At 42.6% G+C, this 13,642-nt stretch overlaps 1 protein-coding gene across 1 annotated transcript in view; it reads right to left on the bottom strand.

Annotated features, from left to right (window-relative positions):
* The window catches only part of LOC310702746 (uncharacterized protein), a 55,541-nt gene that overhangs the window by 29,938 nt on the left and 11,961 nt on the right, over positions 1–13,642 (bottom strand). The window contains exons 4-5 of the mRNA XM_083494822.1: positions 12,623–12,739; positions 12,028–12,117 (exon numbers count right to left, since the gene is read on the bottom strand). Of these exons, the coding sequence (XP_083350948.1) occupies positions 12,028–12,117; positions 12,623–12,739 (207 nt within the window). The remainder of the gene's footprint in view (positions 1–12,027; positions 12,118–12,622; positions 12,740–13,642) is intronic.

Below are 13,642 nucleotides of genomic sequence, written 5' to 3' on the forward strand. Positions count from 1 at the left end.
CCATATTGTCAGAAAAGCAATATTTAATGTCTGGACAAAATACAAAGACTTATTAGAAAATAAGACCCCGAGATGGTTATCACCAATGGAGGCTAAGGCCCGAAAAAGGCTCAATATGGAAGCCGGTTGGCCGAAATATTGGGAAATAATAGAAAAAATTGGAGATAATTGGAGGTTGCAGAGCTTGGAGAAATTACAGAATAAGGTGCGAGACTGGTTACATTACGCTCAAATTCAAGAGGTTTTCAAACTGGATAAAAAAACAGGATTCCAGGTGGAGAAATCGAAATTAGAGACAGAATTGCTTGAGCCAAAGACTAAAGTACTTTCGAGAATGTATAACTTGTTGCTTAAATGGAACACCCAGGATGAGACAGTCAAATCAGCCATGATAAAATGGGCTCAGGATATAGGGTATAACATGTTTGAGGACTGGGAAAGGTTATGGACCACTGGAATGAAATTCACGGCATGCAATGCCCTGAAGGAAAATATTATGAAAATGATATATAGGTGGTACATGACCCCAGTCAAGCTTGCAAAAATATATCACCTGTCTGATAACAAATGTTGGAAATGTAAGGAGGCTGAAGGGACATTCTTTCACCTCTGGTGGACTTGTCCAAGAGTGAGGGCCTTCTGGGAAATGATCTACAATGAGTTAAAAAAGGTATTTAAGTATACCTTTCCCAAGAAACCAGAGGCCTTCTTCTTGGGCATTGTCGGCCAGAAAGTGTTAAAGAAGGATAGAACTTTTTTTATGTATGCAACTACAGCAGCAAGTTGTAGATAGGTAGCCGTGTTGGTCTGCCATAGTCAAAATAAAAAAATTCCTTCCAGTAGCACCTTAAAGACCAACTAAGTTAGTTCTTGGTATGAGCTTTCGTGTGCATGCACACTTCTTCAGATACCAAGAAGTGTGCATGCACACGAAAGCTCATACCAAGAACTAACTTAGTTGGTCTTTAAGGTGCTACTGGAAGGAATTTTTTTATTTTGACTACAGCAGCAAGAATACTCATCACAAAATATTGGAAGACAAAAGATTTACCCACACTGGAAGAGTGGCAGACGCAATTGATGGACTACATGGAACTGGCTGAAATGACTGGCAGAATCCGAGATTTGGGAGAAGAAACAGTGGAAGAGGACTGGAAAAAATTTAAGGACTATTTACAAAAATATTATAAGTTGTATGAATGTTAAGAATTTGCACGATTTGGAAATTTTAGCTTCAGCAATTAGATTTGGTGAAACAGGAAACTAAGTTATAAGTAAGAAAAGGGTGAAATTTAAAGTAATATTATGTTTAATTTAAGGTACAAGTAATGGACAAAAAGTATTTTAAATTCAGAAACATAACATCTGAAAGGTATAAAATAAGACATGAAACAAGGTAATAATTTGCTGATATTTTTATTGTAAAGAACACAGGGTGAGGGAGATGTGGGGAGGTCCAGTTGGTTGTGTGAAAAAGGTTTGGAAAGTTGGATTTTTTTCTTCTTTTTTCTTGTCTTTTCTTTTGTTTCTTTCTTATATATTTTATATCTTTGACTTTGTATCTGAAAAATGGAATAAAAAATATTTATAAAAAAAATAAATAGAGGAGACAATTTCTATTTGTATCAAAAAAAATTTTTTAGGCAAGTCCAGCAAAGGAAAGTTACTTTCGTTTTTCAGATATTTTTCAGATATTTTGTTTCTTTAAAATGCAAAAAGCAACATTGGAATCAGCTTGATTCCTCTTCTTTAGCTATCTGTCAAAATGTTCCATTCACAGTCAATGAACCTCTCCAAAGGTTTCTGTTTCTGACACCCCGTTCCCAGGTTAGAGACGGTGGAAACTTATCCTTCTTCACTCCTTCTCCTGCTAGGGTCTCCCTTTTCTCCTGCTTCCAAGGGGGTTTCAGTAATTCTGAATGAAGGAAATTTAGACTTTTTTTGACATCTTTCCAGGCTTTAGCTTACAATATTTTTGCTTTAGTCTATATACAAAAAGCGGAAGGCGGTCTTCCTGTTTTGAACCTTCCCGCTTCGATACCAAATTAAGAAATTTCTTGATCCAATTTTCCGTTTCTACTCACGGGTACTTGTTTTAAATCCAATTGTCCACAGGAAAAAGTCAGCTCTCTCCGGCAATGGCTGTGCGGCTTCACTCTGTGAAAGTAGCAGTCGGTTCGCAGCACTGCGCTTCTCACCCCACTTCGCTCCGGAGCCCCTAAATGGGATTCCCCGCGAGTAGGGGGCGCTCCTGGTGCCCTGCCAAACCCCACGTTCCCAGGCTTCCTCCGCCTGGGATTTCTAGCGGGTCCCCACCTTCGCCGCGGCGGGAAGACCCAGTTTCCACGGAGCCCGTTCCTCCGTTTGGAGGAACTCCGCCATTCATCGATGGCGCTGACCCGGAAGTGTTAATTTCATTTTAATTTTAACGGCGTGTTTTGATTTCATCACTTCCAGTTCAAATTCATTTAGAGAAATGACTTAAAAAATAATTTTTATTGTCATTGTCGGCATTTTCTTTGACTAACTACTTCGTACTGGCGTTTTCCAGCACACGATTTTAATTTTCCATTTCTGCAAAAACGTGCCTAGAGCACATGCTATGAATTCCACGAACTACACCTCCCCCCATTTAGCAACGAATGCTAAGCGAGAAACACTGCGGGCGGGAGCTGGACAAGGAGTCTCTGAGGTAGGAGGTTGCAGGCAGGCAAAGGGCAGTGGCGGGGCGTGGTCGGCCTCGTCCAATCGTGTGGAGGTTAATTTGGGGGCTAAACTAAATTTGGAGGTGCTGGGTGGATCTTTGCACCCCGGTGGCACATATGCTAAAGATGGCCCTGGAAAGAGCTCTTCAACTGCGGACTTTTCCTCCTTGGAGGTTTTGAAGCACAGTTTGGATGGCCATCTGTCATGGATGCTTTAGCTGAGATTCCTGCATTGCAGGGGTTGGAAAAAATGAACCATGAAGTCCCTTCCAACTCTGCAATTCTATCATTCTATGATACTAAGATGACTTGTTCCCACTGAATAATGTGATCTGCGATTAAATACATGTGGAAACAGGAGTAGTGCTTTCAGCTGAGGGACCTGATCCTGTTGTTGAGGATCAGGGGAAGCAGTGTCTTTTTTCTGGAAAGGAACAGACGAGGTTCCTTCCTCCACCAGGAATTGCTCTTGCTGGGATACAGCAGATGACTTGCCTCTCTGCACAGGGACTTGTTCCTGCTGGGAAGGTGCAGCCAAGGTGTCCTTTTCTCAGGAACGTTTTCCAGATGTTAAGCAGGAGGAGATGCCATTGCAATCTGTTTAAGCACCTGCTGTTCTTGTACTGAAAGAGTCACAATTCCTGGAAGTATATCAAGTATATATGCTTCTGGTGTTAATTAAACTGTTGCAATTGGCATTATTCATACCCCATTGCAAATCAGGTTTATTCTCAAGATTTAAGGACTTTCGGCTGTTTGCAATGTGCAAATCAAGCAAAAGCAGTTGAAAGAGTTCAACACAACAGATGCTTCAAATGCCCCCCCCCAATTCAACTGAAAATGCCTGAGTTGCCTTTTGTTTTCCTCTTCCCTCCCTGTTCTTTCCTCCTTGTGTGCCATTTTTTAAAAAAATGAGATTGCACATACACCACTTGGGGAGCCTTTTTTTGGAAAAAGAGGGTATAAATGATATAAACAATTTAATAATTTAATAATAAATAAGGTTTCTACTAACAGGTGTCTTGTCGCATCTTCTGATTTTGTTGACTAACTAAGAGGCTAGAGACTTGGGCCCCTTTCTCATTTCTGCATTTTTATTTTTATTTTACATCTGTTGTTCTCGTTTGTGTTTATTTATTATGGATGATGGAACAAAATCATTAATTTCTATGGGGTTTTTTTGGGGGGAGGATCACAAAATAGGGGAGGAGCACATAAAAATACAAGCATCACAGAAGCAAGCATATCAAACAAAAATGAATCCAAAACTGTGCAGACCAGAAGAAAACCAAATGAAAAAGTTTCTTTCTTTGTAGGTACATTTTGAGTGTTATGCCTCCGATTTGAGTGCTGTACTTCCGTTTTGAGTGTTACACTGAGGTCTGTCTGTTTTTGCTATTTATTTTGTGTCTTTGTTTTTGCAGCTTTTTTGTTTTGTTTTTGTGACTGTGTGTAACCCAGTTCAGCTACTGATTGACGGATTGTCTGACTGCAGTACATTGTTTATTGCTTTCATATTATGAATCAACGGTCTAGTTCGATAGTAAAATTCACGTTAAATTGCTCTTTCAGGGCTTGTTTTTAGAAGTCTGGAATAGATTAATCCATTTTGCATTACTTTCTATGGAAAAGTGTGCCTTGGTTTTGGAACACTTTGGTTTTGGAATGGACTTCCGGAACGGATTAAGTTTGAGAACCAAAGTACCACTGTACTGCAATTGTGGTTGCATCAGACTGCATTAAAGCAATTCTCCTAAACAACATTCCTCTTCCTTTCCATCCAGGTGCTGTGAACATGGCAGCTGATTCAGTGAGATGATGGGAAATCTGTTAATTGATATGGAATGGGGAAAACCGCACCCAAAGTACAGCACACATTGTGATTGTTTGAGAAAGGATGTTCTTCAGGTAAATCCTAGGAAGTTCTCCAAGATGAATAAATTGCCTACAATGAGTTAAGAAAAAAGGGGCCTGGATGGTTCAAATGCTGACAATTGCAGGAAATACCTGCTTGCAGCTTTTCCTACTCAAATGTACAAATGTGTGTTTCAGCATCTTTTTGGCACGGCAACACTATAAGTGGAGAGAACCTCCTTGTTCCATTGAAACTTGACTTCCTTCTGCCTTGGAGCGACTTCCCTTGGGCAGAGATCTGAGAGACAAATCCAGCCATGAGGTTCCTGTACCTGAGCTTTGCTCTGGTCTTCATCCTCTTCCACGTTGTTGCAGGTAAGAGGGCAGCACAATCTTGTGGGGGGGGGGAGGGAGGGAAGCATCTGCTGCAAATGCAGAAGGTCTCAGGTTGAGTCCCAGGTATTTTCCCGATCGGCAACCCTGAAGAACTGTTGTGTGTCAGTGTAGACCATTCTCTCTTTTGTGTAGTATAATTCTTTATAATTTCCCCCCAGACATATTCACAATGATAATCCTATCAAATAGTCACATTGTTTCATAAATTGACTTTTCGCCCCCACTTCCGCAATGTTTTTACTTAGACCTTTTCTACTGCATTATATATTTATCTGTTACAAAAAGGTTCTGTACTGCAGTTATTTTAGCATTTTTCCTCCGCTGCTCTTATCCTGCCCACAATTTCATCTGACTACAGGTTGTTTTAAGTCCACAAAAGGCCTCCATTCTTCGAGAAACATTCATCATTGTGATCTCTTAATTTCTGTGCATATGATTTTCTAGCTACTGTAGATAAATAGTTTAGTCCTCGCCTTTGGAACCTTTGTCCCTCTTATGCCTGTAAGAAAAGTTTCAGGCTTTTGGGGGATAGCCTATTTCAACATTTTCTTCATTTCATTATATATTGTTTCCCAAAAATCTTATATACACATCCTTTATTAGGCCTAGCTAACCACACATTATCAGGCACCATATACAAATTGTGCAAAATACGAGCTCAACATAACAAACTTTGTCCAAGTCAGATCTTTAACTCCAGGGAAAATCAATTTGCATAAATAATACAATACAACACTAGCACATCACCAATTAATTAATAACCACTAAATCCCTTTATAATGGGCCAGTTTTTCTACATGGACATCACTCAAAAATTTAGCCACTATTAAAATAATTTGATCATTCCTGTCTGAGAGCAGGTCCTGAACCATTGGTTTTCCCCAAAAACCTTTAGCTTTTTTGCATGTCCACCACATATAGAAGAATAAGTCATCTATTTGCTTACATTTCCAACATTTACTTGCCACATTTTTATACATCTTGGCCAGTTTATTTGGCATTCAATACCACCTGCACCTCATCTTAAAATGATTTTCTATAAGTGTAAAAGGAGCAGTAAATTTCATTTCCTTTTTCCATGACTTCTTTTCCAAGATTGATGCAAATGATACATCATTTTGGTCATACTTCTTGATATTCTATAAATTGGGCAAAGTCGGAATTGCTTCCTGGAAGTAAAGGTGTCTTTATTGATTCAGCTAAGTATTATCAGTTCCATATTTGCAGAGAATCAATTAGATATTTAGGTATAATCATACCAAAGGATATTACCCAATTAGCAGTATGTAATATAATCAAAGTACCTTCTTTATATATTGATAGAATTATAGAATCAAAGAATTGGAAGGGACCCCAAGGGTCATCTACTCCATCCCCCTGCAATGCAGGAATCTCAACTAAAGCATCCCGGACAGCTGGCCACCCAACCTCTGCTTAATAACCTCCAAGGAAGGAGCGTCCACAACCTCCTGAGGGAGACCGTTCCACTGTTGAACAGATCTTACATTCATTAATTTCCCCCCATATATCTAATCAGAATCCTTTTCTCGTAACTTGAACCAATTGGTTAGAGTCCTACCCTCCAAGGCAGAAGAAAACAAGCTTGCTCCCACTTCCATGTGACAGCCCTTGAGATGGCTATCATATCGCCTCTCAGTCTCCTCATTTGCAGACTCAACATACCGTATTTTTTGCTCTATAAGACTCACTTTTCCCCTCCTAAAAAGTAAAGGGAAATGTATGTGCATCTTATGGAGTGAATGCAGGCTGCGCAGCTATCCCAGAAGCCAGAACAGCAAGAGGGATCACCTCTTTAGCTGCGCAGCGATCCCTCTTGTTGTTCCGGCTTCTGAGATTCAGAATTTTCTCTTCTTCTTTTCCTCCTCCAAAAACTAGGTGCGTCTTATGGTCGGGTGCATCTTATATAGCGGAAAATGTGGGTACCCAACTCCTTCAGCCGTTGTCAACATAAGGCTTGGTATTCAGAGCCTTGATCATTGGACAGGTCTCCTCTGCTCCTCTGGTCAATATCCTTCTTAAATGCCAAATCCTCATTTTTTAATTAATAATTGCATTTTTAGTAAGGATATTCTTGGAGTTGCAGAACCCCATAGGCATTTCCTAATTAAGGAATTCCTTTTCTGGAAATATTTACTACATATATGACCTGGAATTCTATTCACACAATAGATTATTCTGGTAATAATGTTCGTTTGAGAGTATTAACCCTTCCGCATAAGGGCAGGTTAAATGACTCCCATCTATTAATATATAAAGAAAACTCATCAATTACTTTGTTTAAATTACATGCTACTAATTCAGTGATATACATTGGTATGATTATACCTAAATATCTAATTGACTCTCTGCAAATATTGAACTGATAGTTCTTAGCTGAATAAATAAAGTCACTGTTACTTATATGAAGCGATACCGACTTTGCCCAATTTATAGAATATCTTGAGCAGGGCTAGCATTGGCTGTCCTCTGATGTCTCTGTGCACCAGCAACCATAACAGAAGATCCAGAAGTAAATTTGGCAAAAGGTTGCTTCAGTTGTTTCTGGAATCCAGGTTTCTGTTCTGTTCAGTGTTTCTAAGCCAAGGAATACCAGAGGCTTGCCCAATTTACTGGAATTTTGGGCAGACAACCAAACATTAGCACAGGGAAAATGGATGGATTCTTAGATAACAAAATCTCAGACCCTCCAACATTCTGCCAATTAAACTTGGGACTTGCGTCTTTCAGTGCCATACTCCCGGGTAAATGAGCTGGGGCTTCCCCTCTTCAGTCCCCGGTTGTTGTTGTCTCCTTCTCCTCCAGTGGGGGCAGCATTGGGCAGAGGAAGAATGGCTAATGGGTCCAGTGGGGGCAGCCTGACCTGCATCACCAGCAGCTCCCCCTCCTCCTCTGCTTCCATGGACTAAAGTGCAGCCACCTTATTTTCACCAAAGACATTTATCTTTGGGTGCTCAGCTCTCACAAGAGCCAGCTGACTGGCGACGGAGCTCAGCACAAAAACCGGGACAGCCAATCAGAAACTGGGATAGCTTCTGTAATTCTGTGATGTCCCAGTTGAATCAGGACTGTTGATGGATAAGCAATCTTGTCTCGATATCAGGCATAGTGGACCTGTGACCCTCCAATTGTTCTTGGACTACAATTCCCATCATCCATGAACTGCAATTCCCACAAGCCCTGATTTATTCTGCGTGGGTTGAAGCCAAAGGGAGAGGGAGAGGAAATTATAAGCAGCATGAGGATGAGCTGAGCCCACTCAAGGTAGCCACCAACACTACCTCCCCGCCCCCCCCCCAAGATGTTACGATATGAAGGCAACGCAGATGCAAACTGGTAGCTTGAAAACATCACATGATGTGGCTAGCTGTGGGAAAGAATCTTCCCGGAAGTTCACAGGTTTCAAGAGTTTGTTTTCTAAGTGTAATATGAGACCTTCCTGTTGCGTATGTGTGGGAAGTCTTTGTCACTTGCTTGCTGAAGTCTGAACTGATCGGACATGTTTTCTGTAGTGCTGCAAAGTCAGAAATAAAGAGATGTAAAAGGATTTCTGACTATCTCCTTTCCCTGCTAGGGAAGCAAGGAGGGAGGGGTGTGCATTTTCCACGCTGGGAAATGTCGCCTATCGAGATCTATCCTGGACTTGCGGGGATTGCAGCCAGGGCAGATCACCAGTAAGCAAACCAGGAGTTTGGGAGAGTTGCCAGCCTCTCCCTAGGAGGCTTGTTTTCCAACAAAAGGTACCCTTTCCTCAGTCCATTTCAGCACCCCCTGCCCCAACCTGGTTTCCTAACATTGTTTATCCTTTCCACTGCTGTTTTCTCTCTCCTCCCTGGAGTCTTCCAAACCAGTCAATAATCCCATTGTGGAAGTATACCTGAAGGAGCATCTCTACCCTCATTATTCAGCCCGGACACCGAGGTCCAGCTCCAAGGACATTCTGGCATTTCCTTCATTGGGAGAGGCGAGGTTACCGGGAAGCAGGCAGAGGGCCTTTTAGGTAGTGGTGACTAAGGAACTAAGGGCAACGGGACCAGTGTGGTTTTGGTCTAAGACCTAGGAGACATGGCTCATGGGAGAAAATGATGTACATCGCATTGAGTTCTTTGGGGAACGTTGGGAGAGAAATGTCTAAACAAACAAATTGAAAGTGGCATGGATATGTGTTCCTATGTGTTGAACTTTAGATATCCTTTTCTGCTTGTATTTTATTTTAATTGGCATCTGCAATTATACTTGGCTATGTTGTGAATTAATGTATGTAAATTAAAGTTGAAAAGAAAGACCCAGATCAATGATTGAGTCAGGGATCTTGATCACTAGGCAGCAATCGCCCTTCCCGACTCTTCAGTCCCACCTCCTCCCTGGCACCTCCCTGAGTTCCTTCTTTCCTTCTCAAAATCCCAGAAAACACCCTTCAGAAAATTCCGAGTCTTACTCAGAGTACACCCATAGAAATCAATAAACCTGATGTGTATTCAGCAGGATTAAATACCACTCTCAATGACCTATAGGCACCCACAAGGCAGTGGCTTCTGAATAATCAGCTCCATTTAGGTCATGGCTCCAGTCTGGGTTGAGTTCAGCCTATCCCACCCGTGTTCACATAACCAACTGGGCAGCGAAACCCAAGCTCTGCCTGGGTGCATGAAAAGCATTGGCTGCAGTTATCTCCTCCTGGGACTCGGGGATGAGAACTTCAGTCAAGAGGAATCTTGGGCAAATATGATGTGCTTCCTCTGGAGGTGGGCCATATAAATGCTTTTTTAAAAAAATGAAAAAAAATACAATTTTAGATTTGCAGGTTAATATGCGTTTAATTAGATGATCATCTGAACAGACTGATTTTTATTTCATTGTCTGCTTTCACAAATGGACTGATCAGGACCACTTCCACAAGCAAAGATCCAGAAGAATCAGCGTAACAATCAGGTTTTCATACCTATGGATGTGGGCTGCTCACTGATGTCACTCAAGGGCACAGCATTGTGCATTGAAGCCACAGTAAGCAGGAAGAGTTAGACCATAGAATCATAGAATCATAGAATCATAGAATCATAGAGTTGGAAGAGACCACAAGGGCCATCGAGTCCAACCTAGAAGTGCTGCATCAAAACTGAATCCAAATTTAGACATCTAAAAATGGGGTTAATATACCTTGAGTGTATTATCTGCTACTCTGATCCATAAACTGATCAGTGATTATTTCCTTTAGCACAAGCAAAGCCCTGCTTTCTCCAGTGAAGTCGCAGAGTGTAGATCAGGAAACAGGATTAAAAATTAGCAAACATTTGCACGAGTGGGACCACCAAGTCATGGATACAACTTACTCCTACAGCAGCGTGCATTAGGACCACAGGGGACCCATGTAATCTCTCCAGAGGGACAGTTCACAGTCCTCGGGGCCAGGCAAAATCCTCTGAAGAGTCCACACAATAGAGGTCCACCTGTGCAAAAGAGAGGGAAGTAGATTTTCATCATTTGAGAGAACTCTTAGTGCAATAAAGAAACGTTAATTTGACGGGCGTTTTGTTTTGAGCCTTGGAATAGCACTTCCAAGTATGAGAGCCTGAGGTCCTGGACCAGGAAATGGGAGACCAGCCTTCAAATCCAGCCTCATCATGAGGCTCACAGTGTCTCCTTGGGCCTCTCAGGGTCCTCGTGAGGAATGAATTAGCAAGAACGACAGAAGGCACCTTGAGCTCCATGGAGAAAAAGGTGGGAGATAATTGCAATGAGTAAATACATATTCAAAGCCTTCTGTAACAGCACGTCAGGATTATTATATCCCATAATACCAATGGGGAGATCGAGGCTGAGAGTGAAAGCCTGGTTTACCCGAGGCCAGCTGGTGAGCTCAGGGTGGAGTTTTACAGATTTGGATTGTCAGGCACGGGAAGTCCTGATTTGACTGATGATCCGGTCAACATCATCAATGTTACATAGAATGGTTGATTTGGGGGGGATCTTGCCGGTCCTCCTGGGCTTGCTGTCTGGAAGGTCGTCGTCCGAATCCTCATAATCGGTTGAGATCCCGTTGCTCGGTCCCACCTCCTGCCCACCTAGCAGTTCGAAAGCATGTCAAAGTGCAAGTTTATAAATAGGTACTGCTGCAGCAGGAAGGTAAACAGCGTTTCCGTGCGCTGCTCTGGTTTTGTCAGAAGCGGCTTAGTCATGCTGGCCACATGACCTGGAAAAACTGTCCGCAGACAGATGGGGACTCCCTCAGTCAGTAAAGTGAGATAAGCGCAGCAACCCCAGAGTTGTTCGCGACTGGACTTAACTGTCAGGGGTCCTTTACCTTTACCTATTTGGTTATATATATATATTTATTTACTGCATATTTATCTCTTTTGTGAAAACAAAACAACTCAATGGATATCACTTACCCAAGCAGCAGATTCTGTTGCTGCCACAGTAGACCCCTGTAATTTCTCCATTGGGACAGTTTCTACTTGCTGGGAGTTGGCAAGTTCCTCCTAATAGTTCACACAGCAAATCTTGCCCTATGTAAAAGAGAAGGGAAATAAATTCGTTTCAAGGGGGCAAAGGGGTTACCAAGTACTTTTTTTCCAAACTAGAACCCTGCGTATTTAATGGGATGACCAACTTTTACAGGCTTCTGCTGCCTCTCAACCTCCTAACTACTGTTTCATTGGCCAACATCATCTTACCGGTCCTCCTGGGATTGCCGTCCGGAAGGTCCTCGTCCGAATCCTCATAATCGGTTGAGTTCCCATTGATCGGTCCCAGGTCCTGCCCACCTAGTAGTTCGAAAGCATGTCAAAGTGCAAGTTGATAAATAGGTACTGCTGCAGCGGGAAGGTAAACTAACTACTGTTTCATTGGCCAACATCATCTTACCGGTCCTCCTGGGCTTGCTGTCCGGAAGGTCCTCGTCCGAATCCTCATAATCGGTTGAGTTCCCATTGATCGGTCCCAGGTCCTGCCCACCTAGCAGTTCAAAAGCATGTCAAAGTGCAAGTTGATAAATAGGTACTGCTGCAGCGGGAAGGTAAACTAACTACTGTTTCATTGGCCAACATCATCTTACCGGTCCTCCTGGGCTTGCCGTCCGGAAGGTCCTCGTCCGAATCCTCATAATCGGTTGAGTTCCCATTGATCGGGCCCAGGTCCTGCCCACCTAGCAGTTCGAAAGCATGTCAAAGTGCAAGTTGATAAATAGGTACTGCTGCAGCGGGAAGGTAAACTAACTACTGTTTCATTGGCCAACATCATCTTACCGGTCCTCCTGGGCTTGCCGTCCGGAAGGTCCTCGTCCGAATCCCCATAATCGGTTGAGTTCCCATTGCTCGGTCCCAGGTCCTGCTCACCTAGCAGTTCGAAAGCATGTCAAAGTGCAAGTTGATAAATAGGTACTGCTGCAGCGGGAAGGTAAACAGTGTTTCCGTGCACTGCTCTGGTTTTTCCAGAAGCGGTTTAGTCATGCTGGCCACATGACCTGGAAAAACTGTCTGAAGACAGACGGGGTCTCCCTCAGTAAAGCGAGAGGAGTGCACCAGAGTTGTTCGCGACTGAACTTAACTGTCATTGGTCCTTTACCTTTACCTATTTGGTTATATATATATTTATTTACTGCATATTTATCTCTTTTGTGAAAACACGAGAACTCAATGGATATCACTTACCCAAGCAGCAGATTCCGTTGCTGCCACAGGAGACCCCTATAATTTCTCCATTTGCACAGTTTCTAGTTGTTGGGAATTGGCAAGTTCCTCCTAATAGTTCACACCGCAAATCTTGCCCTGTGTAAAAGAGAAGGAAAATAAATTTGTTTCAAGGGGGCAAAGGGGTTGCCAACTACTTTTTTTCCAAACTAGAACCCTGCGTATTTAATGGGATGACCAACTTTCACAGGATTCTGCTGCCTCTCAACCTGCTAACTACTATTTCATTGGCCAACATTAGCAAGGGTCAGATTGGTCCTCCTTCTCTGCAAACACTCCAGCTGATTCCTGAACCTTGTAAGGGTGCTGACACTCAGCTGCACCCAGCCACTTGGGAGGCACATAAATCATAGCATTATGATGATGATTATTATTGCTCCTGGGATTTTTTCTGCACAGCTGAAAAGCCTATATCTTGCAGGTTGGTCCTCCTTCTCTGCAAACACTCCAGCTGATTCTTGAACCTTGTAAGGGTGCTGGCACTTAGCTGCACCCAGCCACTTGGGTAGCATAAAATTATGATGATGATGATTACTGCTCCTGGGATCTTTTCAGCACAGCTGCCAAACCGAAATTTTACAGGTTGCTAATGGAAGACGAGAAAAATGAGCAGATGATGCACCCACAGAACCACATAACTGGCCACTAAGTCAGCCTTCCTTCCATTCTACTGAAGGTTCCCCTTTGCTTTCAACATCTGCCAATCAGAATTACTGCTGTTCTGAGCTTCAGAAATACCTTGCCTCTGAGAATGGTATTTTCTGTTATCTTCCCAGTAGTGTTGCCAATGTGTCTAGCTCTTTCTCGGCTCCCAGCTAGATGAGAAGAGGGTAAGGCCCACCCATTTGCCCAGTGGGCACCATCTCTTAATTGGCTATGCTCATGGGATCCTGAGGTGGCAACTGTGGGAATTCTTTAACAAAGAAACTTGCTGGGTTAGGTCTACAATAGAATCCTTCATCAGATTTTTACTCTTCATAG

The sequence above is a fragment of the Podarcis liolepis genome, assembly GCF_965112155.1.
Source record: "Podarcis liolepis genome assembly, chromosome: 3".
Lineage (NCBI taxonomy): Eukaryota > Metazoa > Chordata > Lepidosauria > Squamata > Lacertidae > Podarcis > Podarcis liolepis.